This window comes from Poeciliopsis prolifica, unplaced genomic scaffold, assembly GCF_027474105.1.
Source record: "Poeciliopsis prolifica strain line A6 unplaced genomic scaffold, Auburn_PproV2 SCAFFOLD014, whole genome shotgun sequence".
NCBI classification, from domain to species: Eukaryota; Metazoa; Chordata; class Actinopteri; order Cyprinodontiformes; family Poeciliidae; genus Poeciliopsis; species Poeciliopsis prolifica.
In genome coordinates, this window is record NW_026562389.1 from 962,905 (window position 1) to 989,272 (window position 26,368).

Here is a 26,368-nt window from a genome sequence, read left to right on the forward strand (position 1 = left end):
CTGATCCAAATAACTTGGCATGAAGAGACAAATGGATGATTGGAGGGATCAAAGAATAGAATACATTCATGGGTGTGTGGAAATGCCTGAAATTATTTGTGTCTGACTGTAAAGGAGTGCTTGCTTTGTTTATTGAAGCTTACTTCAAACAAGCAATAAGAATATATCAAAAGATGCAGTGACCCATTTTTTATTTATTTTCATAATTGTCTTTGACATGTGCCTGAGCATTTGAAACCGTGGAAGGAGAATGTAAAAAATGAAATTACATAATGGAATATGGTCAGCCTATCCTGAATTTCTAGTTTTGATTGTATTAAAATTGAATAAAATTGGACAAGATCAAATTTGAACAATTGGATCATAATAATAATAATTATTAATATAATATATATTCTATATATTTAATATAGAAATAACAAAAATTAGTTCTGTTGCCAGTCCTGTTATACTGATTGATCCATAAAAATGATTTCAACATTAGAACATTTAGTAATAATGTTAATATTTCTGGTGCTTTCCATACATCCATCCGTCCATATGTCTGAAACATGCAGAGATTCTTATCCACAGACGCTCTCCACCTCATTCAGAATCTCCAGATCAGATGCCCAAATCACCTCAAGTTGCTCCTTTTGATGTTGAGAAGAGGATCCCCTTGGATGATGGAGTTCCCCATCTTATTCCTAAGACTGAGTTTAGCCAGTCTACAGAGAAAGCTCATCTCAGTAGCTTGCGTTTTGGATCTCATTCTTTCAGTCGTAATCCATCTCATGAGCATCAGGTGAGAGTTGTGAAAATAACAGAGTGTGAAATTGAGAGCTTTGCTTTTTGGCAAAGGTCTTTATTTACCATGATCCCAGCAGCACCCTCATTACTGTAGGACCAAATCCTTGATCTGTTTTCCACTCTATTCTACCAACCTGCTCTTTTTGGCAACATAATATGGATCTTCAGCAAACAGCTGCTGCAGTTTCAAATCATTTTAGCACAAACATTAAACTGTTATATGTTTGTTTCTTATCTTGCTTTGTATAGTTGCATGTCTAAAATGTCAAATGCAGGATATTATATAAAATTTTGTGAGCTTCATATTATGTTATAATGCAATTCCTGCATCATAAACAGACCTCGAGTGTTGCTTTGATTCTCTAATGCATTTTTGAGGAGTTCTTCAATATCCCGTGGTAGCCTAAGTACTCCCATCTGCAGTTCCCAGTTGAGTTTCTGCCTCACAAGGCAGCCCTCCCTGTGTGTTCCTCAATCATTTCCATCCAGCTAGTGGGAACAACAATTACCAAATACCTAGTGGAACTGGTCATCTGCTGAGCTTCTCATATGAACGGCTCCTAGAAAAGGTTGTGGACAGAAAAATGGAGAAACATTGTTGTGATGAAGTGCTGAAGGCAGAATATCAGAAAAAAACACACTTTTAACATAGCACGACAAAATATTTGAAACTTCTCATTTTTTAGAGATCAAATCAAAAACTGAATGATCTTATATGGAGTGTCTGCAACCTTGTTGGGTTTTTTAGACTTACTTTGGTGTAGCTGCCATTCTCAGGTAAATGTGCAGATGCTCTTGGTGGATGTTCCAAATTTCTGCAATACTTCTAGTTAATGTGGAGCTAAAAAGAGGACACAGTCCCAAGTGTTCAGACAAATATTCAAGGACCTCCCCTTAATGTACTTCATCCTCTGCTCAGTGCTTCATCCTACTTCCTCCGTAGAACAATATTACCACCACAGCCTTTTGGGAAAGAATTGAATTAACATTACCTGTTTCTCTGTCACAGGGGAGTGGTTGTGTTTCTCCCACAAATGTATGTATATTTTCACTTATTTGGTTTGTCAGCAGTCTTGCCTATGCTGAGTATTTTTACTATTTTTTGCAAAGTAGTGACCTCTTTGCTGACACTTTATTGTCTAAAATACAAAGTATTGATCCCTTGAGTATTGCTACCAGTATAATGCTTCTGACAGGCTCTCAAATGTCTCCACAGTGTTGTAGTAATTCAATTGTGGTTTTACTAGTCATGGTTTTAATGATATCTGGATTTTAAATATCTAAATTAATTTACAATGGAAAGTCTTTTCCTCTTTATCTGATGGATTTCAGTAAAATAGCCCTCGCCCATGTATTTGGAAGCACTTCGCCACACAGTGTCTGATGCATTTGCAGACCCAACATGCTCATTCAATTTTCTGGATTATTTAACATTTTCCTGCTCTGTTGCCCTTTTCTCAGTCTAGTGCATATGAGCCAGTGCCAGCGAGGTTCCTTGTCAGTGCACACATATCCCCTTTCTATCCAGTTTTCACACAGAAGAGGAAAGTCAATTTCTTAGCACAGGAGTATTCTTTTACAAAAACATACTACGCGAGTTAATTGGCTGACCAATTAATGAATTCAGAGAAATCTGTATCATCGCTGCTTTGAGGTATTTATTGCGTTTAAATTTACGTGTAGTTTGCTACTTTCTTTACATCAGATTTCCCAAATGTATAAACATCCATGCACACAAAAGAGAGAGGAAAAGAGAGAGAGACAAAGAGAGAGAAAGAGATGGAGACATTTAAATATGCTAACAACTGGAAAATATTAATTTTGCCATTAAAAATGCAAAAAGTCCCAATTATATTTATATTTTCTTTTACAGAGTAAGTCAATATGTCTTTTTATACTTATGTTTGTGCTTTTCAGGCAGACAAAATGAAAAAGAATGTAATAGTGTATGAAAAAATACAACTATTTCTCCCAAATGATAATATCCAATGTTTCTGTGTTTCTATATAATATTACAGTATTTGCACAAAAAGCTCCTGCCATGGTAAACGTTCTAGCCCTGTCTAAATAGGCAAAGACAAGCTAGTAATGTGTGTTTGTCTCTATGGTGGCATCAGCCATCTTCTGGTGTAATATGTTGGAACAGCAACTTAGCAAGAACTAAGAAGTTAGATAAGGTCATCGGAAAGACTTGCTCTTTAAAAGGATGCCTGCCTCAACCAACCGATGTCCCCTCGACCCAGTTTAGGTGGTTAGAGCCTGAAAAGCTCTGGAAAAATATCATTATTGCTGCACAAAGTCTCCTGCCACATACATGTGAATGTTGCTGAACTGGAGAGCTCTTTCAATGACAGACTGCAGCATCCTAAAAGCACAGAGGAACGTTAACACAAGTCCTTCCTCGTAGCACCTGTAAGACCTTAAAGCTCAAATGCAATACATTTTTGCATCCATGTTATTTGCACAGTTTTTTTCATTTCTTGTATGTAGTCTGATTTTTTTTGTGCACAATAATAGAAGCATGTTTTTTTTTTACATTATCCTACTGAGTTGCATATTTATTTCAATATGAGTATGCTATTTTTAGGAACTGTTCATTTTAATTTTCTTATGCTGTAAATGAGTCCTACATGTACAGTCTCTTATTATTATTTATTTTGTTTTTATTTATTCTTTTACCCTTGTGTGACTCCTTGTGTGAACAAGTTTGCTGGATAATATTTAACGACAAGTTTGACATTGCAAGCAAATGCCAGTTTATCCCTGCAATAAAACACATAAACACGAAGAAGAGAAAGATATATCTCTTTTTAACTCATTTGCTGTAATTTTCCCTCCGGTTCTGGGCTTAGCAGTGCTCCACTGCCAGTGGAGTCTTAAAATCAGATGTTGTGATGCTGCTGTGCTTCATTGCCAGTGATGAATATGCATTTTCTCATCAACATGCTGCGCATGAAATTTCAGCAATTTATAATGAATTACCACTGATCCGTTTTGGACCCAAAGGCCATGAAATATGCTTGGGAAAGAAAATATGAGCTGTCATTAACAATCAAAACAAAGACAACTATATTATATTATATTATATTATATTATATTATATTATATTATATTATATTATATTATATTATTTTGCCTCTGTGACAATTTAAAGACACCAAAATGCTTGTGTTAATTTAAATGCAGTATTACATCAGACATGTTTTGGCTTCATTGTATTAATTGTATGTACAATTGCAATCCAAATGACTCATAGTTGTGAATTTGGCTTAGAATTTTAAAATCACTATTTTATTTTGAATTTTTTCAGACTTTAGATTGGTGGGGTGTACCTTGTTTTTATGCTCGTTTTCTTTTATTTACTGACATGTATTTGTATACAGTCTTGAAACGAAGCACTCTAAAGTGATTTTCATCTGAATTATTTTAGAGTAATTTAGACTATTCAATTTTAGCTTAAGTTTTTGCAGAATAGTTTGAAGAATATTTTTATTGGTATTGCCATGCTCAGTTGCTGGAAGTTGAGTTGTTTATCCCTTTATATTTACAAACAGATCATTCGTCATTGCTTCAATGTCTTTGTGGTGGCAATGAAGTGCTGGGAATAAAGGTTGACCTCTAATTATAGAACATAAAGGGGAGGAGTAAATCAATAGGAGTTGCATAATTAAACAGCGAGAGGATGGAAAGAATGACACATTGTTTGTCAAGAAATGCTATTGTGAAGGTCAGACTAATGTAGTACAACAGAAGAATTGGGTAAATTAATTTAAGGAAGACAGTTTTAAGAATCTTTACTTGGTGTGATGCTTTTTTTAAACCAACTTTTTTATATAATTAACATAAATAGCAAAAAATGTTGTTATCTGTTATTGTAGAGTGATGTTAGCTTAACATTTTAATGTTATTATGGGTGTTCAGACTGAAAACAATTATGAATTGAGCCAGCTACTGGCTTTAGTGCTGCATTCTGTGGACAAAGTGAAGTCTCATGTAGTGCAGCCAAAATAGACAAAGTTTTCACAAATTTAGTTGGCTAATGTACGAGTCTGAACAGAGTACTGTAAGCTTTGAAAATTAATATCTATTGAACTAACACCTACACAAGGCCTTAGAGAACAAGATAAATATTTAAAAAGACTAATCTTTCATCCACTTTCATTGATAGGACAGTTTAGATCTTGTTAAGGAATTTTATTTTCATTTTGCTCAGTTATGTACAGATTAATAAATACTGCAAATTTTTTTCTGAACTCAGCACATCTTTACCACAAAACAAATCAGATTGGGTATAGTGTCCCAGAAACTGATGATCCATGTGTATTTTAAACTGTGACACATTAATCAAACATATTAGTGCAGACGCGCACTTTACCATGACACACTTACCTGAAAAGAGAGTATTTCCTCTCTACTACCTTTCACTGCATTTAAAGAGCAAAAGGACTCAAGCATTGGTTTTCCCCTTGAACTTTATCTCTACGCAGCGATGACATTATGGTCTTATCTTAATAAACAGGGTGCCAGTATGTGTGTTGTGGGATGACATTAAAGCTTTATCTTTGCTCACAAAACTGGGATCACAGTGATTATAGGCATTTCAGCTGCAGAACTGAAGGCTGCTTGTGTGTCAGTGTATGTGTGTAGTAGCATCAAAGGTTAGCACTATTGACTGCTGCTGGTACAGCCACTAATGGGGGTACAGATATGTTTGTCAAATTTCAGTTTTCCAATGTGCTTATCAGTTGCCTTTTTCTTTCTGGTTTCCTCTGTTTTGCCATGTACTTAAACTTTCATACAAACTTATGCATTTACTAGTCCTTATGCACTTAGTGCCATTTAATCTCTCCACCCTTTCACTATATGTATATCTTTATTCAATGTACACATAACTCTAATTATAATGGCTTTGTAATATTACAGTTTGGGGCCGTTTTGGCAAAGTTAGTTGACCATTAGACTAACCTTCCCAATAGCATTTTATTTAAAAACAAGACTACCAACAACCACCATCACCTCATGTTCCACAAATAAGGACTATAACAGAAAATTCTATGTACTCATTAGAAAGAATTTAATCATCTAATGAGATGAAGAAGTAAAACTGAATCTGGTTCCTTTTGCAATGTACATATTGTACATGTGTATTGAGCATTAAAACAGACTTCCCAAGTCCTGCAGTCAGTCTTACATAGGAAACCTATTACACTCTGTGTCCAGATAGCAAAAAAAAAAAAAATCACACATTTGTAAAGCTTAGTAACACTATCGATCAATAGAGGCAGACTATTTACAGTGCCCTCATACAATATAGCAATACTTAAACACAAATGTGCAATAACAAAGAAAAGTTACTTGAAAATGCGTAAGAACAGAGTAGATGATTGTGAAAACACCAGCATGTATGTAAAAGTGTATCAATTTTGATGGGAGAAGTGATGGTTACAAAGTCTGACATCTGCCGGGAGGAACGACCTACGATAACTCTCCTGTGTGCATTTAGGATGCTGCACTCTGTCACTGACGGAGCTCTCAAGTTCAGCAACAGTGTCATGCATGGTATAGGAGAAATTGTCCATCAGCAATGCTATTTTAGCCAAAGTCCTTCTGTATCCTCCCAACTGCACTGGGTTGAGGGGGTTGCTCTAACTTATTACACAATTTGTGGTGGCTGATGTCACAATAGTGTTATGAGTCCAGTCCAGTTTATTTTCAAGTGAACACCCAGGTACTAAGAGTTCAGTATCTCTGGATGTTTACCTCTGTCAGTGAGGTGAAGTGCATAATAATAAATAAAAAAACAATACACATTATTTGTGAAATATTTGGTACACGGAGTGAGGTTTAGAGGAAAAGTACTGGCATTTAAAAGTGGGATTGGGGCTGCATTATGTTTTTTAAACTTTATACCATCATAATGTTATTCCCTCAATAAAAACAAACCTGGAAAAAAAACAATCCTTGAATGTCCCACGGAACCCATTTTGGGGTGAAGAAATGCTTGCTCTCGCAAAGTTTCTGCCTCACAGAGCACCGCCTCTTCCTCCAGACTAGCGTCAGCAGTAATTAGGAAATGCCTGGTGGAAGTTTGCTGAGCTTATCATATGAACTACTTCTCGATTAAACGCCCCTAAAAGTAGTTGTACACAACATAATGAAGTAGCATTGTTGTGATGAGTGTTAAAAAGAGACAGAGCCCCAATGTAAAGGTGTTATGTTGCAGAGTCAAATTTTGCTTAAGTTGACGTATACAGCATTTTTAGTCGATTATGTTATAAAATGTGCGTGCAACATACATAACACCCTTGTAAGGTTAATGTTTTACCCCCATTTCTCTTTACTGTTATGCTTTACTGTCAAATTAATAACTTGTACATGGTATCCAATAAAATATAATTGAATACTACAACAAAAACACACCAGAATGTGCTAAGCATAATCAAATGGAAAGAAAAATGGAGAACAGCTAAAATGAAACTCTGAGAGGTGACCACAAAGAAGAACAAACAGGACAATGATTATGGATGGTTGACTTTGAGGGAAGACACAGACCCAAAGGAAAAAATGGAGCATTTCAAAACAAACCACAGAGTTGCTCTAAGTATGTCTAACGGCTAAAATAAAAAAAAGAGATGGTTGTATTTCCCCAAGAGCTTATTATTATGAATGGATGAATGGCTGCAAACAACAAAGTGGCTTTTAGAAAGACACTTTTTTTTTCTTTTTGAGCATGTTTTAGTTCTTGACAGCACAAAGCATGTCTTTAGAAACATCCATTAGATTCAGAAGTTTGATGAGTGAAAATAAGCCATTTTAACTATTTAATCAAAGTGTAATTGTAATAGTTTATAGCTTTGTGTTTTGTAGTTGTTAATGATGTCTAACCTTGTACTTATACATTACACCACTCGCAAGTTGAAGTCGGGAATAATTTTCCTAATTTTTTTATGACCTTTCTGAATGCAGTTGTAAATGAAGGCTACAACAAGATAAAACATGGAAACTTGTTTTATTTTTCTAAATAAATAAAGAGAGCCAACAAACACATAATCATCCAGAAAAAAAAATACTGTTTCATCTTAGTGGTTGGTTTTATATATTTTTGTACTTGCTGGCTGCATAAATATGATATTTTACCCATAACTTCAGTTTACAGTATGATTGATTTACGTCTTCTCTCCTGTATGTACAGCCAATTAGCAATGTTGCTTATTCAATCTAGCATACAAAACTGCATGTCATCTGCATAATTATTTGCATAGTAAAGAACAACCGATATTGCACAGTTTGCTGTGTCTTTTTGTGTCGTTCTCTGGCAGTTTCATAATGTGACTGAGGACCTGCATTCTGTCATGTGGACACAGACATTTACAGATATTTTTGCTTGTCTAAGTGTGAACATGGCCTTAGAGATAGCATCTCTCTCATCAGTCACTAAAAACATAAAACATGTAATGTACCATTTTTTTGCCTTTAGCTTTCTAGAAAATTATACAGAAATCAAAATGTGTTTTTGCAAATAAAATTTCTAAAAAATATTTAGACTTTACAGAAAAGTTTAAATATTCATCACTTGAGAAGCAAAATAGTCATCACAAGAAGTCTCAAGTGATGGAAATAGGAAAAGCAGGGCTGTTTTGTCAGATGCATCTAATTGTTCAAAGCAGATCACTGTTCAGAGGGTCAATTAACTTAAATTGGCTTTATTCACCTGTCCCTAAAGAGCAATTGGTTTTGCAGCAAGTTGCATTTAAATTTTAATAGAACAGTCATTTACCAGGAGATTTGAAGCTGAGAGAATTATCATTCAGTATTTTATAGCCCTTTTTGATGATTTTAAAACATTTGGATCAAGTTTTTTGTTAACTCAACATCATGAAAAAAAGGAAAACATGATTAAAATTTGTCTAAATTACTTCTATGACGTCAAGCTACACTTAGCATAAAACTAAAACTCGAGTGCAGTGTAAGGTCAGCTCTTCTGGCGGAAAACTAAAAACCAGAGGTTGCAGCATATGCTTCAACCTCTGGAGGCCAAATCGGATGTGTAATTGAGGGCCATAACAGCTGCTGCTCTCCTCCATATACAGCTGGTTATTCCTTTCATGGCTTACTCGCTCAAACACCAGCCATTAGGCTCTGGCTCTACTATGACCTCTTTTTATGCCCCCACTGGTTACAACTTCATTACATGTTATGAGATTTCACATCACCATTCATTAATACACACTGTGCAAGAAAATGTCACACCATGACCTCTTGTGCACTGAGTGTACATGTTAATGATGGGATGACTTGGATTCTCCCTGATTGGACTTTTAACAATCCCTAAGGCATATGTCCTGGAAAATTTAAAAAAATTCTACCAACATAAGCAAGAATTAAGCCTAATGTTGTGTAATAATAAAAAACAGCCAATGCCACTCTTGTCTTATGTATTTTGACATGTTGATATAGAACACTAACAAGACAGAAAATTAAATTAACAACCTGACTTAGCTTGAGTATTTATGCTTAATTAAATTAATAGTACAATATGTTTTTGTGTGTGTGATTGTGTGTGGTACAGTATTGGATGAGAAAACTGATGCTAGAATGCTGTTTAATGAGGAAATATTTCATTGTTGCACACAAAAAGAATTACAAGAAAGAAATGTAGTAAAAAACCCTCAGAATGAGGGTTTATGTATTTTACATTATTAATTATATTATCCAACTTAGTGTATTGCATAATGGTGGGTTCTATTTTAAAATAGCATTATATTAATGGCAATTTCACATTTTACTTAGAAGTGCTTCTCATAGCACTCCATGATCAAGCAACATAACAAGAAGCAGTAAACATGAACAATCCAAGAACAATAGGCAATTACATTGTACAAGCAATCTTAAACATGAATATAGGTAGAGTATCGGTGTTGGAAATGTCCAGAGGGAGACAATTCCAGAGTTTGGAGGTTAGTGGGAGAAAGTTCTGCTCCCCATTGTGCTGAGTCAAGCAGAAGGAACAATAAAATAGAGAAGAAATCAGTAGTAAACAGTATAGAATGCCAAGGACCTAATAAACTGCCAAAATGGAAAAAGTGAGCCAAATTTACATTCCTTTTTCTATAAAAAGGAATTGGCAACAATGGACAACATTTCAGCTTCTTAAATGGGTGTCCTGTTATGGACTGTAAAATTCCCAATACTGCCTATCTTACTGACCTCAATCATAGGGTGAGTTGGAGTAGTTACAGTGGTAATAATTGAAAATTGGATTTGAAGTTAATAAATTCCTTTCAGTGTTTAAGATATAGAATAAAGCTCTATAACAGGAGCCTGGAGTTGAAGACCTCTCCTCCATAGCATGCAATACAACGAGCATGCACTTTTAAACATACAGTTATACACAATTCTTATAAAGAAAATAAATATGTATGCAATTTTTTTTTTCAAATTAAAGACTTCTTGACCATTGTTGTCAACAGTACGTTGTTGCTTGCAGGGTCAACAGTATTACATTTGACACAGATTATTCAGTCATCCATTGCATTTTTGGTCATTTTCTCTAAAATGAAGCCAGATCTTAGAACTTTAATTAGACCCCCTTACTTTTATGAATACTTATAAGCTATGGCACATATAATATCAACGGTAAAATCCCACTGTAGTTCTTGAAAAGCAGCTAGTAAATAAATTAAGAACACAAGACCAGCAAGAACTTTCACGTCAGCCTACCCATTCACACTTGTGTACACACCACTGTGCACTTTGGACCACGAAGACAGCTGATTCTATTCGTTTCAGCCATTGATTCATCCACATCTAAATGTCAAGTTGAATATTGTCATATTTGCTGGAGGTTGCTGTGCGCTGGGTGGGTTATACATCGTCTCTGTGGATTTCGTAGTGCTTGGAGCTGTGGTCAGATCAATAAACTGAAAGGCCAATGTGTGCTTGGGTCTAGTATGCTCCTGCCAGCACACACATTCCCCCTCATTTTCAGTATGATAAATGTATAGCATGTTGGTGCTCTTACCCTTTGCCATATCAGCATATGAAATGAAAGATCGCTGTTATGAAAGATCTTTTCAGATAGAATAAAAGAAGTAGAGACCAGCTCATATAAAATGTCTGCTGAGTAAGAGAAAAAGTACAAAAAAAAAAAAGTCTGCTGTCCTCTTTTTTTACATTTTCATCAGAAAGAATGGGATTGATCAATAATACTGATGTTTTGCTGGATTGGTTAGTGAGCAGGGCAAGACCTTGTCATGACAAGATTTTTGTGGCATTTGTTGACTGTGACAGCTCACTGTTGGTCTTTTTGTGTGTAGAAGAATGGAGGTGAAAGTAACACTATTCTTGAATATTTTTTGAAGCAAACAGAAAAACACATATGACTAAGTATACTAAATTTATAGTTCTTTGTACATTGCATCCTTTTTTCCCCTCTAACTCTTTAAATGTAGGAATAAAAGCACAACCTTACCAGACTTTGTAAATCGTTGGTGTGTGACCATGACTGCATCAAACTAATTAAACGTTGCATTGGTAGTAATTTACAGTCATTAGCTGTTGGAAAGAATTACACAGACCTTTGATACTCATGTGACTCACGGTATGGTCCAGTGCATTCAATTTGATTACATTGAACTCCATTTCGCCACAACGTTTCTCCAGTTCCAGACTCATATTGCACTCGTTAATTGCGAGGTATTTGCTAAAACATTATTGTTCATGCATTTTAGAGCTAAAATATGACATAAATCATGTGTCAATTCATTTACTTATCCCATATTACTCTCCCCCGTTCTTACTTTCGTCCCCTGGTCTACCGGTTTCCCTGGACTTAAGTTTGTCTGTCCCCTGGTCTATTTCCTCCCCTCCATCCCCTCTTATGTCCGTTCGCTCGCCTGCCCCCCACAAATCCCCTCCGCTACAGGTGACATTTCCCGTATTTTCAAACCCAAAGCTTTACAGGTATGGGGCAAGGTGAGAGTTCATCTATTAAACTAACTGAAGATAAATACATACACTAAAAACTGAAACATAGACATTTTATAAGCATATTTGTGAGCTTACATCTTTATTATTAAATTGAATAGAATTTCAGATCTTTTTATAAGTTTTCTTCAGGTTAACATCGAAAGTGAGCTATCATTATCACAGGTTAGTTTTCTAGACTACACAAAAGTGACTTAGTGATGGTCAAAAATGAAAAAAACTGGACTGATATTGATATGTGATAATAATACCGGTGTTATGCCAGATTTAGCAGTATTTCATTTTGTAAACTTTTTTTTTACTCGATTAATCCTAAGAATAATCAATAGATTACTTGATTTGTTTAGAATGGCCCTATTTACTTGATAGGACAATAGAAAAGCAAACAAAAGGCTTTAGATGAGCAGTTTTGACAGTCCATGTGGTGAAGGGATGTCTGCCACGGAGTTCTGTTTAAAGATGAGTGTGCTTGTCCATCTTTTTGCAGTCATAAATTATATAAGCACACAGTTCCTCTTGAGAGGAGTATAGAGTTAGATTAAACTGTAGAGAAAATAATTTATGTCATCCAGTGGTGGTGTGCTCACAAATACAGATACAATCAAGCATAAATAAAGCCAGAATATGGCAGCAGCAGCAGAAGAAGCTTGCTGAAATGTAGCAGTTAGGGTCATCTCAGGCTAGAGGAGACTCTTTTTGCCATAAATCAGAAGTGTGGAGTCAAGTCAGAACTTGATCTGGAGTCAGACTGAAGTAACACAAAGCGTTGTATGCTCTCACTTATAATTTACACCTTTGTACACACTATTGCAGCAGTGAAGTTCACATTCAAAGTGAATGATTTCATCCGATTATTCAGTGTGATTCCATTCTCAGTGCTGTTGCTCTGTGCTAAAACACAGTATTTGTATGTAGAGTCAGACTATTACATTTCTGGTACTCAATAATGTTGTAACTTCTCCTGTGTTATCAGTAGAAACTCAGTTACATTTACTGCTGTATGCATAATTTGATAGCTATTTCAGAAATCTGGTAATGGTCTAGATTTAATAAGAAAAACACATTTGTACTGTTTTTGTAGGAAATTACCATTGTACAGGACTGCAGTTACTGTTTCTTGTGATGGATTAGCCTGCTTATATCTTTCTAGCAATAGAAAAATATAAGTTCGGAAAACTTATATGGTTGGAAATTCCATTGGTTTGGAAAATCCATTTAATGTAATTTCATTGAAAGTAATAGTTAATCAAGAATTCAACTCGTTTTCATCATTACTTTGTGAACAAATAACATGTTTTGTCAAATGACTTGTTTAATATATACTTTAATGTTTAGTACATAGGTCTTGATTTGATGTTTTGTTTAAATTTGATATCAGCTTAGAAATTGGAGGCATAGACATGGAACTTGACACAAAACTTTGGTGAAAAGACCATGAACTCATTTGTAACCTTCAAAGCAATGACATAGACCCACTTCTACATCAAGTCCAGGTGTGTGCAGTCAGTCTTTGTGTATTGTACTGAAGTTAAATAAATTTAAACTTGGATACAATACTACATACTCACACTTTGATATGTTTAATAAGAGAGAAACATACACAGGCACGTATATTTGTGTTTCTGTTTGTGAACATTCATAGTTTTAGACCCAGTCACTCCTTGTTCTCAACCTTTTTTTTTTAACAAATCTTTTCTTGAAATGCTTTCCAACATGTCAACAGACAGTAGCCAAATGGTTCCCTAATTAGTCTGAGGCAGATCTGAAAGCAAATAAAAGTTAGCTATTTAAATGTACTCAAAACTCCTGTAGATCCAAGGATTTCATAAACTCACACCCTTTTACCTGCTGCTTGTCTCTTCCTCCTCCTCAGTGATGAAAGTAATACCATTGCTTTCATCTGATAAACTGACAGACATTTTGCATATAAGTTTGCACCAGTAAAACTACAACCAGTGTACATACATTTAAGTCTCCAAATATCTGCTCAAGAACTTGGATGCAATTTGTGTGTTCACCTGTCTCGCTTGTTATGTGCTCTACCCTCCCAATGAGCAGAATACAGATCACATTCACTTGTTGGAACACTATAATGTAAAACCAGGGAGGGGAAAAAAAACATAAAAGGGTTTGAGTGTAAACATTTCTATGCAATAGATTTTCTTGCTTGAACATTCTGGCCGGCAAGCTATGAAGTTGTACCTACTTAAGAGAAGGCAAACCGATGACGTTATTTTAGATAGAAATTCTTATTTCAAAGATGTAACTTGAGCTCAATTAAATTGACCTCAGGTTGGTTTTATGTTTGCTTAGTTTGTTATATATATATATATATATATATATATATATATATATATATATATATATATATATATATATATATATTTTGTAAACATTTTAGAGAGTTTGAATGTGAAAATGCAACAATCAAAAGAAAATAAGGCAAGTTTTTAGGAAGAGAGTTTTGGACCTTTACAAGCCTTGTCCATCATTACATACAATTACCGGACGTGTCATAAGACATACGCAAACTCATGTCACAAATTTCAGTGGTTCTAGAATAGATGAGATAATTTCATAGAAGATTTTGAACTTGAGTTGAACTGTCACAACAATGGCATATGACTTCACTTGGAATTGTTCTCTTTGACTAGAAAAGACTTGATCAACTTCACCAGCCTCTTATAAAGGAAAATTGCAGGCGGTGCAACTGTGGAACCCTGCCAGGCACATTATCCATTGCTCTGCACTCCCCCTGCCATTTGTCAGTATTTTCTCCTCATGTTGATATAAGCATGCTGCATAAAGGGTGGGATTTACCTGCTTTCCTTCTGCATTTCCAGACTCTGGAAGGTCTTCTCATTCAGCACTTTGAGTAACATTCAGTATATAAAAAAGTTGCACGTCAGGGTGTTTTGACAAAAAATAATCAAACAAATCAAAGCAGAAAAAGATGAGTCAAATTTAATAGCCCCCCTCCAGTTAATGTCAAGCAGGTGGATTACCCACAAAAAATATGTCCTTTGTCTTTATTGATTGAGTTTGATTAATAAATTACAAAAGTTCCACTGCCAATGCTTCAGTTTTATAGTTTAGGTTTAATGACATTATTATGCTAAAATGAATTGTCTTCTTATTTATCAATGTGCAAATTTTTAAGATTTAGTACCTGATTAGAAGAAATACAATTTCATTACAATGCAGCAGTCTTTACTGTCACCCTTACATTTCGTGAATAGGTTTGTTAGATTTCTTAGTATGAATCTTGTTGTTTGTTCATGTCCATAATCCCCACATCTAACAAAACAGAGAAAAGTATATTTAATTTAATTTAATTTGTTTGCACAAATTACAGGATGATCAAAAATACAAATTTGAAAACGGGTGGGCTGAAAACTAAAGTAAAGAGCCAGGAGCATACAACATCAACTTTTAAATGTACTTTAATTATGAATTAAAGTTGAAAAAGAAATAAATGTATGCTTAATGTCATCTGAGCTACTATGATTTTTTTTTTATTCTTGGTTATTTAGTTATGGAGCTAGTAAGTGTCACATGTACAGCTTTCAATGAATATAGGGCAAGTCTCTGTGCTCTTAACCACAAAGTTAGTGCCCCAAAACAGGCAGATAGCAGCAAGATAATAATGTCCAATTAAATCAACTTGATCACAAAGGTAATTTTTAATCAATTGTGAATATAATTTTTAATAATCTGGTGTTACTCATACAATATCTTAAATGTTGGTTTGTACTGTTACAGTTGATTAACATGGATTTTCCTTTTTTTTTATTTTGGGTAGAAATTTGGTTAAAATCTTGGCCTGGAGTTGTTCTGCATAGAGTTTGCATGCTCTCTCTGTGCAGACATGGTTTCTCTACGGGAATTCCTGCTTCCTCCAACAGACCAACTGTTGAACTGTTAGTTCAACTGAGTGTGTGTGTGTGTGCGCATGTATAAGCATGATTGTTCGTCCTGTGTGTTTCTATGTTGCCTTGCGATAAACTGGCAACCTGCCAAGGGGGTACGTTGGGCTATTGTCCAGGGACTGCTGGAGACAGGCACCTGAACCCCCTATGAACTACATAGTTACTGCATAGTTCAATAAACTATGATTTGTTATGTTCATACTTGTATCTGTATTTGAAATCCATTCAACCACAAGCAGAAGAATGTCACAAATATATAAGTGTAAAAAGTATAAATTAGCACTTCTTCTCCAGCTGTCTTTTGCTCTCTCTTTGTAACAGGCCCACATTCCTCCCAGTACTTGGATGTATTTTTGTCTTTCAACTTTCTTTATTCAGGTGGAATGGAAGATTTGTGATAACAGTAATTACACACCCCCATGAAGAGACACAGACGCTGTGTGCTTGCACCCTTACAGGCAGACACAGAAACATTAATTATAGTGATCAGAAAGCAGTTTTTGTTAAGCCATGTAGATGCACAGTATTTTATGTTGTGAATCACGCTGAAAAATATGTCTAAATCCTGACAAAATAATGGAACAGCTGGACTTTAGGCGCTGCAGCTTTAAAAATTAATATGTGCGCACACATGTTGACATTTTCTTTGTAAAACTTTGTGCTCTTACTGTTTGTTCTTGCATGTTTATGTACAGTGACTCAATGTGCGTAGTTTGGAGGGTGGGTTGAAGACTGTTTGCATGATTTGGTCACAAATAGAGCATGAAATTACATTACACAACTAATTTTTAATACTTTTCAAAGCAGAGAAAGTAATTTATTGTTACCACCCACTTTGTGTTCTAAAGTTTACAAGCAGAATTTTAACAGTACTTTCTACTTTTCTGTTTAAATTTGATAAACACATTTGTTTACCATTATTCTGTCTCTATTACATTGTTGATTTAATATTCATACATAAAAAAATACTCTCCAATAAATCAGATGTTATATTGTGTATGGTGGTTGGTCTGTTAAGGTTAGTAATGTTGATTGTACATAGGAAAAAATGTTTGACTAATTTTTGAGGTTTTTAAGAAACCTTAAAAAATTCTGCCCATTTTATCCATGTGACGTTCATGGACAGAATCTCAAAGGATCTGGTTTAGGATCTTAAGCGTCTCATCTTTTGCTTTTCACAGAAACGAATGAGTTTATGTATTTAAAGGTCTTATTGGTGAATGATGATAGGATGGAGTGGGAGATGGGGAAAAAACAACACATTAAGGCTTTATCTACAATAACTTGGGCGAACCGTTGTGGTGAACATAGAGCGGAGACAACAAGCAAAGCTTTCAATTAGTTTACTCTTCTAATACCCACCTAGGGTCATAAAATGTGGATCATGACCAAAAGATGTAAACATGGATGAGAATGTCCGAATTCAACCTTTCTTTGAGAACCTCTTTCATCTACAGGGGAGGACAAGGTACAGTGTCTGTTTTTCTGAACAACTTCTCCTTAGCATGATGTTTCCACATTGGTCATATATTTCTACCTATTAGACTTGTGAGAGCATCAAACATTTATGCTCTCACAAGCAGAAAGTAGTGGATTGGAAGAAACAACTATTGTCTTTGTTGAACTTCTCCTGGAGTGACAGGTGGATGAAGGTCACTGCAGGTCTCTCAGTAGAACTCATACAAGACTGGTGTCAGTGCCATTGCAAGTGGTCAGAATTCAATGTGGCTTTTTAAGACTTTGAGGCTTACTTTATTGACACTGGATGATTGGATCTGTCCTATCCCACAAAGTTTATTTTTATTCTATCTTCTAACTTTATAGAATAAGATTTGTAGAAAAAAATATTCTGCAGTACTGGTCAGAGATGTCACAGGAGTTTCGTTTTTGACCTGAGGTGAGGCATGTACAGGTGTCTCTTGCCTATCTGCTGTATTGCCATTGAGTTGTGAAGCTCTGTGTATAGATATGAAGAAATGCAAGGGTGAAGCAGAAATACTGTATTGAATAGCTGGAACCTCTGGAGAGACATGTCTACTGGCTTTTCACTAATGAGCTTAAAAACATCTGTTCAGATGGATGGCAGTAGCTGGATGTAATATAAAATGTTGAATGATTTACTCCAAGCAGTGGTTCTATACAAACAAGAAACAGAAGCATGATGATGTTTACATTATTTCAACCTTTTGCCCTGCAAGTCCTTTGTGGAAATAACATTTAAGGATTATCGGGGTGAATGTTTCATTCATGTAATATTAAGTAGGGTTCTGTTGTGCTTCAGTTCTGTTGCATCAAATTTAGAAGACATAATTTATTCACAATTATAAGTGCCACTACAATGAAGACACCATTGCTCTAATTTGTTTGAAGAAAAATATATTGTTTCTATACATTTAATGATGCTGAAACTATAGCATGTTGACATGTACAAAATTTGAATTTGTGCTTTTACCCTCTATTCACTTGTAAACATAGTAAATTTTTGGATGAGGAAAACAGGCACTAACACATCTGCTTGTAAGGAAAATTTGTAGGCTTTGTTAAGAGGGTTCTTTATTATGATTCTTAGTTTAGTAATATCACATTTTGCCATTTTGAGCCATTTTGCCATTTTAATCTCACCCTGAAATAACATTTGTCTTAGAAAATTAACTAGCCATATTCCGAATGCTTATATTTTTCCTACTAATCACTCTACAATGCTTCTACTTCCATATCTGATGCTCTTCTTAATATTTTGTCAGAGAGTGAAACTGATCCACACACACTGCAGTGTTATGTGGATTTATGACTGATATTTTTTATTCTGTATACATTTGCTACAAGCTGTCATGTTTTTTTAAATTAAATGTGATTCTTGGAAATCATCTCAATTTCCCACAACTTGTTTCATCATTGATGTCTGCTGCATGTATTCACTGGCTACTTTATTCAGTACCCCTTGCTCATACTGGGTTGAGCTCCCTTTTGCTGTTAAATCTGTTAGAATTATATGTGATATTGATTCAGGGAAGCGTTGCAAACTTTAGTGAAATATTTTATTATTACATCATTACACAGATGATATTTTGTCAGCTACACATCCATGATGTAAATATTTCTATCCATCACTCTATTGGAGTGAGATCAAGTGACAAAGAGAGAACAATGAACCACAGTAAACTTTTGTTTTTCAGACAAGTTTAAGACAATTTGACATTTGTAACATGGTGCTAAGATTGAGATTCATCAAACCAGGAAACATCTATCAATTTAGTCATTCTAAACTTTTGGTAAATGGGATAAAATGTAGCATTACTAGTTTTTAGCCTACAGAAGTATTCTTTAGTCTTTTGCTACAATAATCAATTTGCTTCAAAGTTCGACAAATGGTCAGTTCAAAGATGGTATTCATACCTTAGTTGCAAGAAGGACTTATTTTGCTTACTATTGCCTTTCTATCACTTCAGTCTCCCTTTACTTCTGATCTCAATATGTGACATCATTCACAGTTCTGATTCTCATTGTATATTTTCTCATTTTGTACCACTTCCCAAAATCATAAACAAGGAAATGTGTGTGCATGTGTGTGGAAATCCTGCTAAGCGTATAGTTTAGGAAATAGACAATTCAGTTAGACACTAGTAGCCATGACACTGTCAATCTTCATTCCTCCAGTGGAAACCATTATCACAATAATGTTTTGCTTTTAAATTCATTGACTTGTTACCGTGTTATTTATTAATTATATAACCGATCAGTTGCACAAGGGTGCCTAATAATGTGGCCAGTGAGTGAATCTATCTGTATAGCTGATGCAAACATTGCCTGGGGAAGAAAGCATGGTTTGAATTTGCATTTAGCCTTTTTTGGGAATCACTGTCTTTTTGCCAAGAGATTGAGAGAGTAAAAACACATAATATTTATGCTACCCAAAGAGTCGGTTAACATATGTAAATGGAAATAGAAATCTTACCAGATTAGACATGGAGACATCTCTGTCATTGTTTGTCCTGAGAGAATTGATGTCACTGTTGCAGCCACGTTGTCAGTAAATCAAATGTTTTATGGTAACCCACAATGTTGTAGTGAAAAAGTTTTATGAAGATAGAATGAAGGCTTAATTCACTGTTAACCATGTTCTGCCACCGCTTTAGCAGTTGCTTTTGTTCATGTCGAAGCAGTGTTTTATGGCACTGTGTTCTATAGTCACCCTAGGCAATTATAGGTAATGATATATGAGTGTGTGCTAGGGGTGGTGGTAGGGTTGCTTAAGCAGGTTGCAAATGAAGAAGAAGCCCCTGAGCATTCAGACAGTTAAAAGTGATGGGATGAGAGTCGAGGTGAGGCAGGATAAGTGAGCAAACATTGTGCTGAGTGGATAGGACAGATGGGGACTGAAAACAAAGTTACATAGTTAGAAAATTAGTGAGTGTGAAGTTTCCTGCTCAATACTGAAGGTTTCATGAACGAGGTTGTTCAATAGCAGATTTTAATTATTCTAAAAAGTACAGGAAATTCTTTAAGTAGGCGGATATGTAAAAATCCAAAATGTCCATGCTATTACAGTTAAGTAATTGCTTAGGTGTTGGCTACGAGTTGACATGTGTAAATTTTTAAGTTGGACAATAAAAAATTTATGTAAATAGTTTTTGTATTTGTTGAGTGGAAAGCATGATGTTTCTTTGCATTGTTTGTTCCACAAAATGTATTTCAGAAGTTGCTTTTGGAAGAGAGAGAAAATAATGACTGCAGCCATTGAAGTTTGTCAAATATTTGTAAACTCTGAACATCTTAATTTTAAAATGCAGGCATGTGTGTTTTGGGTTTGCTACTAGCAGATATATAAGCAGGCTTTTGGGTATTTGCATGTTTTTAAAAAAGCTTTGCTGCTTTGATTGATACCTTGAGCAACTTTGATACCTTTTTTTCCCCAGTTATGTAGGCCAGGAAGACATATCTCTGATTTAGAGCTTGAAGATGCAGTCAATCATATAATCCACCCACCCCTCCTCACCCCCCCAAAAAAAGAAAGAATCATACAAAAACCAAATTATATGGTGTTCACATCTTCTACTTTGATTTCTTTCTTACAGTGCTGTATGTGACGATTGTTTTCTTTTGCAGGTGGTGGAGACCAACCTGGTTGCCTTTGATTGTCATTGGATCCTGATTAATGAGGTGAGGGTCATTGAAAGACTGTAATGGTGTTGCTTGTGCATATGGTTCTCCTCACTGTTCCAGTTCTAATTGAAATATTTATTACTTGTCTTTCTGGTTTTAGATGTTAACTTAAAATAGACAGATGTTTTTTGGGTTTTTTTTTTACGTTGCACTATTCATACTCGAGCAAAATCAAAGCGCTTTACAAAACAAGTTAATGTTGGAAGGAAAATGAATTGACAACACACAATAAAAAGTAACTGAAATAAGGAAGGGCACAAGGGTATACAAGGATAAATGAATGAAGGAAGGACAGTGACAGGTACATAGGGAATAAATGAAGGAATGAAAGTAGGACACAGGGAAGATAACATTTTTTCTGCTGCTAAAAGGCTTTTTTCATACTTTCCCAATCCTGGAACATAACATCAAATTCAATGGTTTTCCAAACTACATAGCAACTTTGTTCCAATTAGCAATCTTTGGCATTCTGCTTCCCTGCGGTATAAACACGACATGACACGTTTTGCCCCTTGCCACTTGGTTGGTCATTAATCCGTATTTATCTTCCCATCACACACACACTAAGCAGGGGGTAGAGGAGATAAAAATAAAGGTGAATTACAACAAAGTGTAATTTGCAGATCACCAGGTTTCATGAGCATCACTTAAACACTTTGAACATTCCACCTGCTGATTGGGAGAGATGCCAGGAAAAGGTTATTTCTATCCTGACGTTAAAAATGTAAATATACAGACTTTGCTCCACTGTACTGGGATTAACTTGGACTTTGTGCTTTGTTGAGATGAGACTAACATTCAACCTTTTATCAATAAACAATCCAGGTGGGTTTAGGGCCAAAAAAGGATGAGAGAAGAGAATTAGAAAAGAAAAAAGAGAAAAGAAGGAATTAAAGGATATGAAAGTGGAGTAATTTTGTAATACACCATAATGTAAACAAGGATGACCATATGTTTTAAATAAAGTCAGCATTACAATGGAGCCTTGAGGAAACCCACATGTAATATATGTTTCAACAGATTTATAATTTCCAAAATGGCACAAAGTTATCGGGGCACTTGGTAGTCATTCATCCGGCAACCTGCCTTGTTTTTAGTTAAAAATGTTTAATGTTTACAGGAAATTTTAAAATATCACTTGATAATTATGTGTTATTGGAATATTGGAAGATTAATATTTGAACACCAGCTATAAAGTCTTAAAAAATGCTAACATAAAAAAACTTACAGAAATAAGCAATGCTAAGACTGGTGGGGGCACAAATAAAGCCTGTTGGCCCGCCAGGCTTATAGTTCAATGCAATCTGCCAAATGAAATTTTAATAAATTTACCGAAGTGCAATAGATCTTAATTCACCTTTTCTGTCTCTTAATATGTTATCAACTGAGCCAACTGCAGCACTGACATAAAGTACAATCAAGGAATACATTTTAGTGTGTTAACTGTCGAAACATTTCACAATGCTCCTCGTAAAGGAAAGACAAGTTTGACCCAAATTTTGTTATATTTTGATGAGGATTTGCCGCAAGCCATCTTGCAGTACACACAGTAAATCAAGAAATATTGTTACATCATGTGATGTTATAGTTTTAAAGATGTGGCTTAAAAGACATTTAAAGACAGAATTCTGAAGGTTAAGACATGTGGGGTAAAAAACTAGTTGATAACTAATACTCTTCAGAGTGACCTGAAGATTTTAGACCCCATCTCATAATGTATGCAACCTACTGAACCCAATAAAGCAAAGACTTTGAAAAGAACCACTTTTGAGGGAGTAGGCTTTGAGGGGTTAGATTAAATTCAGCTTTAACTTTCAAAGATAAGCCACATTCTTTCTTGGGTGATGTTCTTTTAAGTCTTTAAAGTTTTCTATATTGCATACTTTTGATTAAGGGTGATAACATTTTAAAAAATCTCTATGCATTTTAAAATAAAATGCATCAGAAAGTGAAGGACAGTTTGACAGTTTCACAGCAACCCGAGTCCAACAGCACAAAATAATAGTGAGAAAGTAAAAGAGGAACAGTTTAAACTGGCCAGCATAAGCCCTGACCTAAATCACAGAAAACCTTTGGAGAGTGCTGCCAAAAGCACAAAAGACTCCTACAAACTTTAAAGAGCTTAAGCACAAAGAAGTGAAGCAGTGGCAGAAGCTGCCATCTGACAAGGGACAGCAAGAAGCTTCTTAATGGCTGTAAATAAAAGACAATAAACATAGAGCTTCTTGCTGCTGAAAAACTTTAAATTATGATATTTTATGAATACCATTTACCATTTCACTACTATTTTTCTTCGCACCTGTTTTATGACTAAAACAGTACATTAAGTTTTCGTTTTTAATGATGTGAAACTTTCAAGGTTTCACATCATTGTAAAACTGTTACTTTCACGATCTCTTTCACAAAGTAAAGCAGACATGCATTTTAAAATTCTCAGTATTTTTTACCACTTCTAAATACGTAATGTTGTACTATGTTGAGCTTTATCATACTTTAGAGTTGACATTTTTCTTTCTGATAATTTTTTCTGATCCATATTTACATTGATCATCATTAATTCATCAGAAGGAATTTTGTCATGACAGAAACAATTATTCTTTACTCGTGGCTGTAAAATCATATTAATTTAAAAATGACCTTAAAAAGTCCTACATTTTGTTTATAGTAGATAAAAAAAGTTTGATCTTAATTCATAAGTAGTGCCATTTCAAAAAAAGAAAATATGTATTTCATCTTTTTAGATCTCTAATTGCTTTCCTTGGGAATGGACTATTTCTTTAAAGCCTTGGGCATTACAGTGAAATGACAGGACGTAACAGGTGGTCCATCTACAAATGGTAGAAACCTGAGTTGGTACAAAAGAAGAAACACCACTCGTATTCTTTGGTGTGTCTCAGTTTCTTCCTCTGTGTTCCATTTCCAAGTCAAAGCCTGTCATGATTCTCTGAAATGCTACAAGGCTCAGTGGACCTATTACTTTCGCAGCTATGCCAAGTATTTCTGTTTGAAACAAATGTTTGTATGTATCACATTCATTAATGCTGCAGGAGCAACCATAGTCAACCATGCGAATGTCAGCCCTGTTATATGCAGGTTTAGATTTTTTTCTTTTTCATATTCATGACAGATGAAAGGCTGGAACAATACTGCCACCATTTGCTTCTAAATACTTCAGAGAAGCCTTTAAGAATATTTTTGTGTTTTTTGAAATGCTAATCCTTGTAGAGGGGAGGGAGATGGGAAGAAAAGAAGAATCCTGGGCTCTGCACTTTAAGGAATATGGCAAACATCTGAACAAAGTATTGGGGAAACAACCACTTGTATCACTGACTGGCTTCTTTTATTGAATATTTATTTGTCCTCTACCTGCTTTTTGAAAGGAATGTCATATTAATATGAATAAAAATTTTATTGCTCACTCAAAAGAGGAAATATGTTTTCTACATTTTGAAGACATAGTGTCTTTGTTCTCAACTTTTGTTGGATTACAAGATCAAGCACCTAACAAAGAAATTGACGAGTTTTTTGCAGGAAAATCATTTGTGGTTTGAATTCCATAACAAACACTACCTATATTTCTAAGCTTAATCTTCCAAACCTAAAAAAAAAATACAGTTACTAATAAGTTTGAAAAGTATTCATATATTCAGTTTATGACAACTTAAAAAAAAAAATTTATTTAAGTGCACCATACAGCCCAGCAGCACCATGGCTCTTGTTTTGGTGGCCTCAGCTCCATGTCGTCTCAAGTGAATAAATAAGATATGGAAATAATCAAGACATTTTGGAAATTTCAAAAGAATATTCCCATTTTCCTGAAATGTAACTTTGTAAAGCCATTATGTGTAGTTTGTGTCTTCTAAAAGTTGTAGGCTGTCAATAAAAAAACAGGGAGGATTTCTAAAAGATTAGCTAGGCTAATCAACCCTTAGGATATACATTTCAAATTCAAATTCTTAACATTCATACCTAAGATTCATTCTTAGAATTTATTAGAAAATCCTTTACTGAAAGAAATCACATTATCCTTACCATTAAACAATTTGTAAGGCCAGATAATTTTATCATTATTGGTTTTGTTAGTTTTATATGTTTTAGTTTACATAAAAATAAAATGTTATAGCTAATAGATAATAGCCTTGAGAAATTACAGCATAACGTTTCACTGCAGGAGCAAGTTTGTGAACATGTTAAAACATGTTCCACTAAAGTTTTTTATTTAGAAACTAATAAAAACTTAATAAGCTGGCCTCAACTATGGTATCGACGATTTAGTTATAAGCACAGTGTACCAAATGCTATGGATCAACTGTTGATGAGAGCAGGGGACTTAGAATACATTCTAATGTGCAATGTAATACTGTTTCTTTGGAGAATGGATATTTTAATGTGCAAAAGAGCTTTCAATCCCTATAGATTATTATGCATGAGAGGATACTCTATGGTTGTCATAACTCAGCTTTATCTACAGCCAACAGTCAGCCAGCACTACTGAAGGGAAGTTCACAGCTTATAATTGATCATCCTTCCGTCACCCATCACATTCTCTCCTCTGAGGATCAGAGGATTTGAAGTTAGGAAGACAAGAAATGATAAGAGATGCTTACAGCTTCTCTTGCTTCCTGTCATTTGCTTAAGTTTGGAGGATAATTAAATTTTTCTAAATTATTCTAAATTTCTTCATCAAATTTAACTGTCCTTCAATCAATTATCATCTTTGTTGTTATTGTGCAAACTTTCTTAACATTTCTTTTTCGTAAGTAATTCAGCTTCCATTAGACGTTTTAAGTGAAAACAAGCATCATAAACTCATAAATGTAGATGTTATCTGGTCGGTTATCTTTCCACAAACTTATGTACTCTAAAAGCCTCTGAAATTAGATGGATTTAGATGGATGGATTTTTATGGTATGCATATAATTTAGACATAAGAAAATTCTATGGCACTAAAAATTTTGCAATAATGCAAACACAGAGCATTAGATTGTAGTATTCTAAGAATCTTAATGGTTTGTTCAGATGAAGCAAAATAACAACCAAATCCATTAAGAGATGTAGACATTATGTCCTTAGCCCTGTTGCAGCCATGCTAGGTTTTATTTTTTCTGATAGTTTACCAAGATGCATGAGCAATGTGTCTCAATAGTTGCTTCTCCACTTCCATTGTCTTTCACTGTTCTCAGTTCTCCATTAAAATTTTGCTTTCGTCATTGTATGGCTTTATAAATATCTGATTTCCTCTCCAAGAAAAATAAAACATTTTAGAATGTGTGTTCTGGCAAAAACCAGGTGGCAAACTGTGTGGGTGGCAGAGGTATAAGCAGAATCAGTCTTTTTCTCGATGGAGTAGAAAAATAAGGGTTTAGTGTCTCTCAGACAAAAAGGCAGAGGGATTGGCTGAAAGGATACAGAGCATTGGAAAAAGTAGAAGAATCATGAAATGGTGCCGAGATGAAGTGAGAATTTTGCTTTTGACTCAACTTCACACTGAAGACTAGAAT

The 26,368-nt window shown here is 34.9% G+C and overlaps 1 protein-coding gene across 3 annotated transcripts in view; it reads left to right on the forward strand.

The window, feature by feature from the left end:
* grid2 (glutamate receptor, ionotropic, delta 2) overlaps positions 1–26,368 on the forward strand; it is a 437,319-nt gene that overhangs the window by 265,497 nt on the left and 145,454 nt on the right. For all 3 annotated transcript variants that reach the window (XR_008606581.1, XM_055039675.1, XM_055039674.1), the window contains exon 5: positions 20,811–20,864. Coding sequence is in view for 2 of the 3 variants with exons in the window: in XM_055039675.1 (XP_054895650.1) it covers positions 20,811–20,864 (54 nt within the window). In the remaining variant the exon portion in view is untranslated. The remainder of the gene's footprint in view (positions 1–20,810; positions 20,865–26,368) is intronic.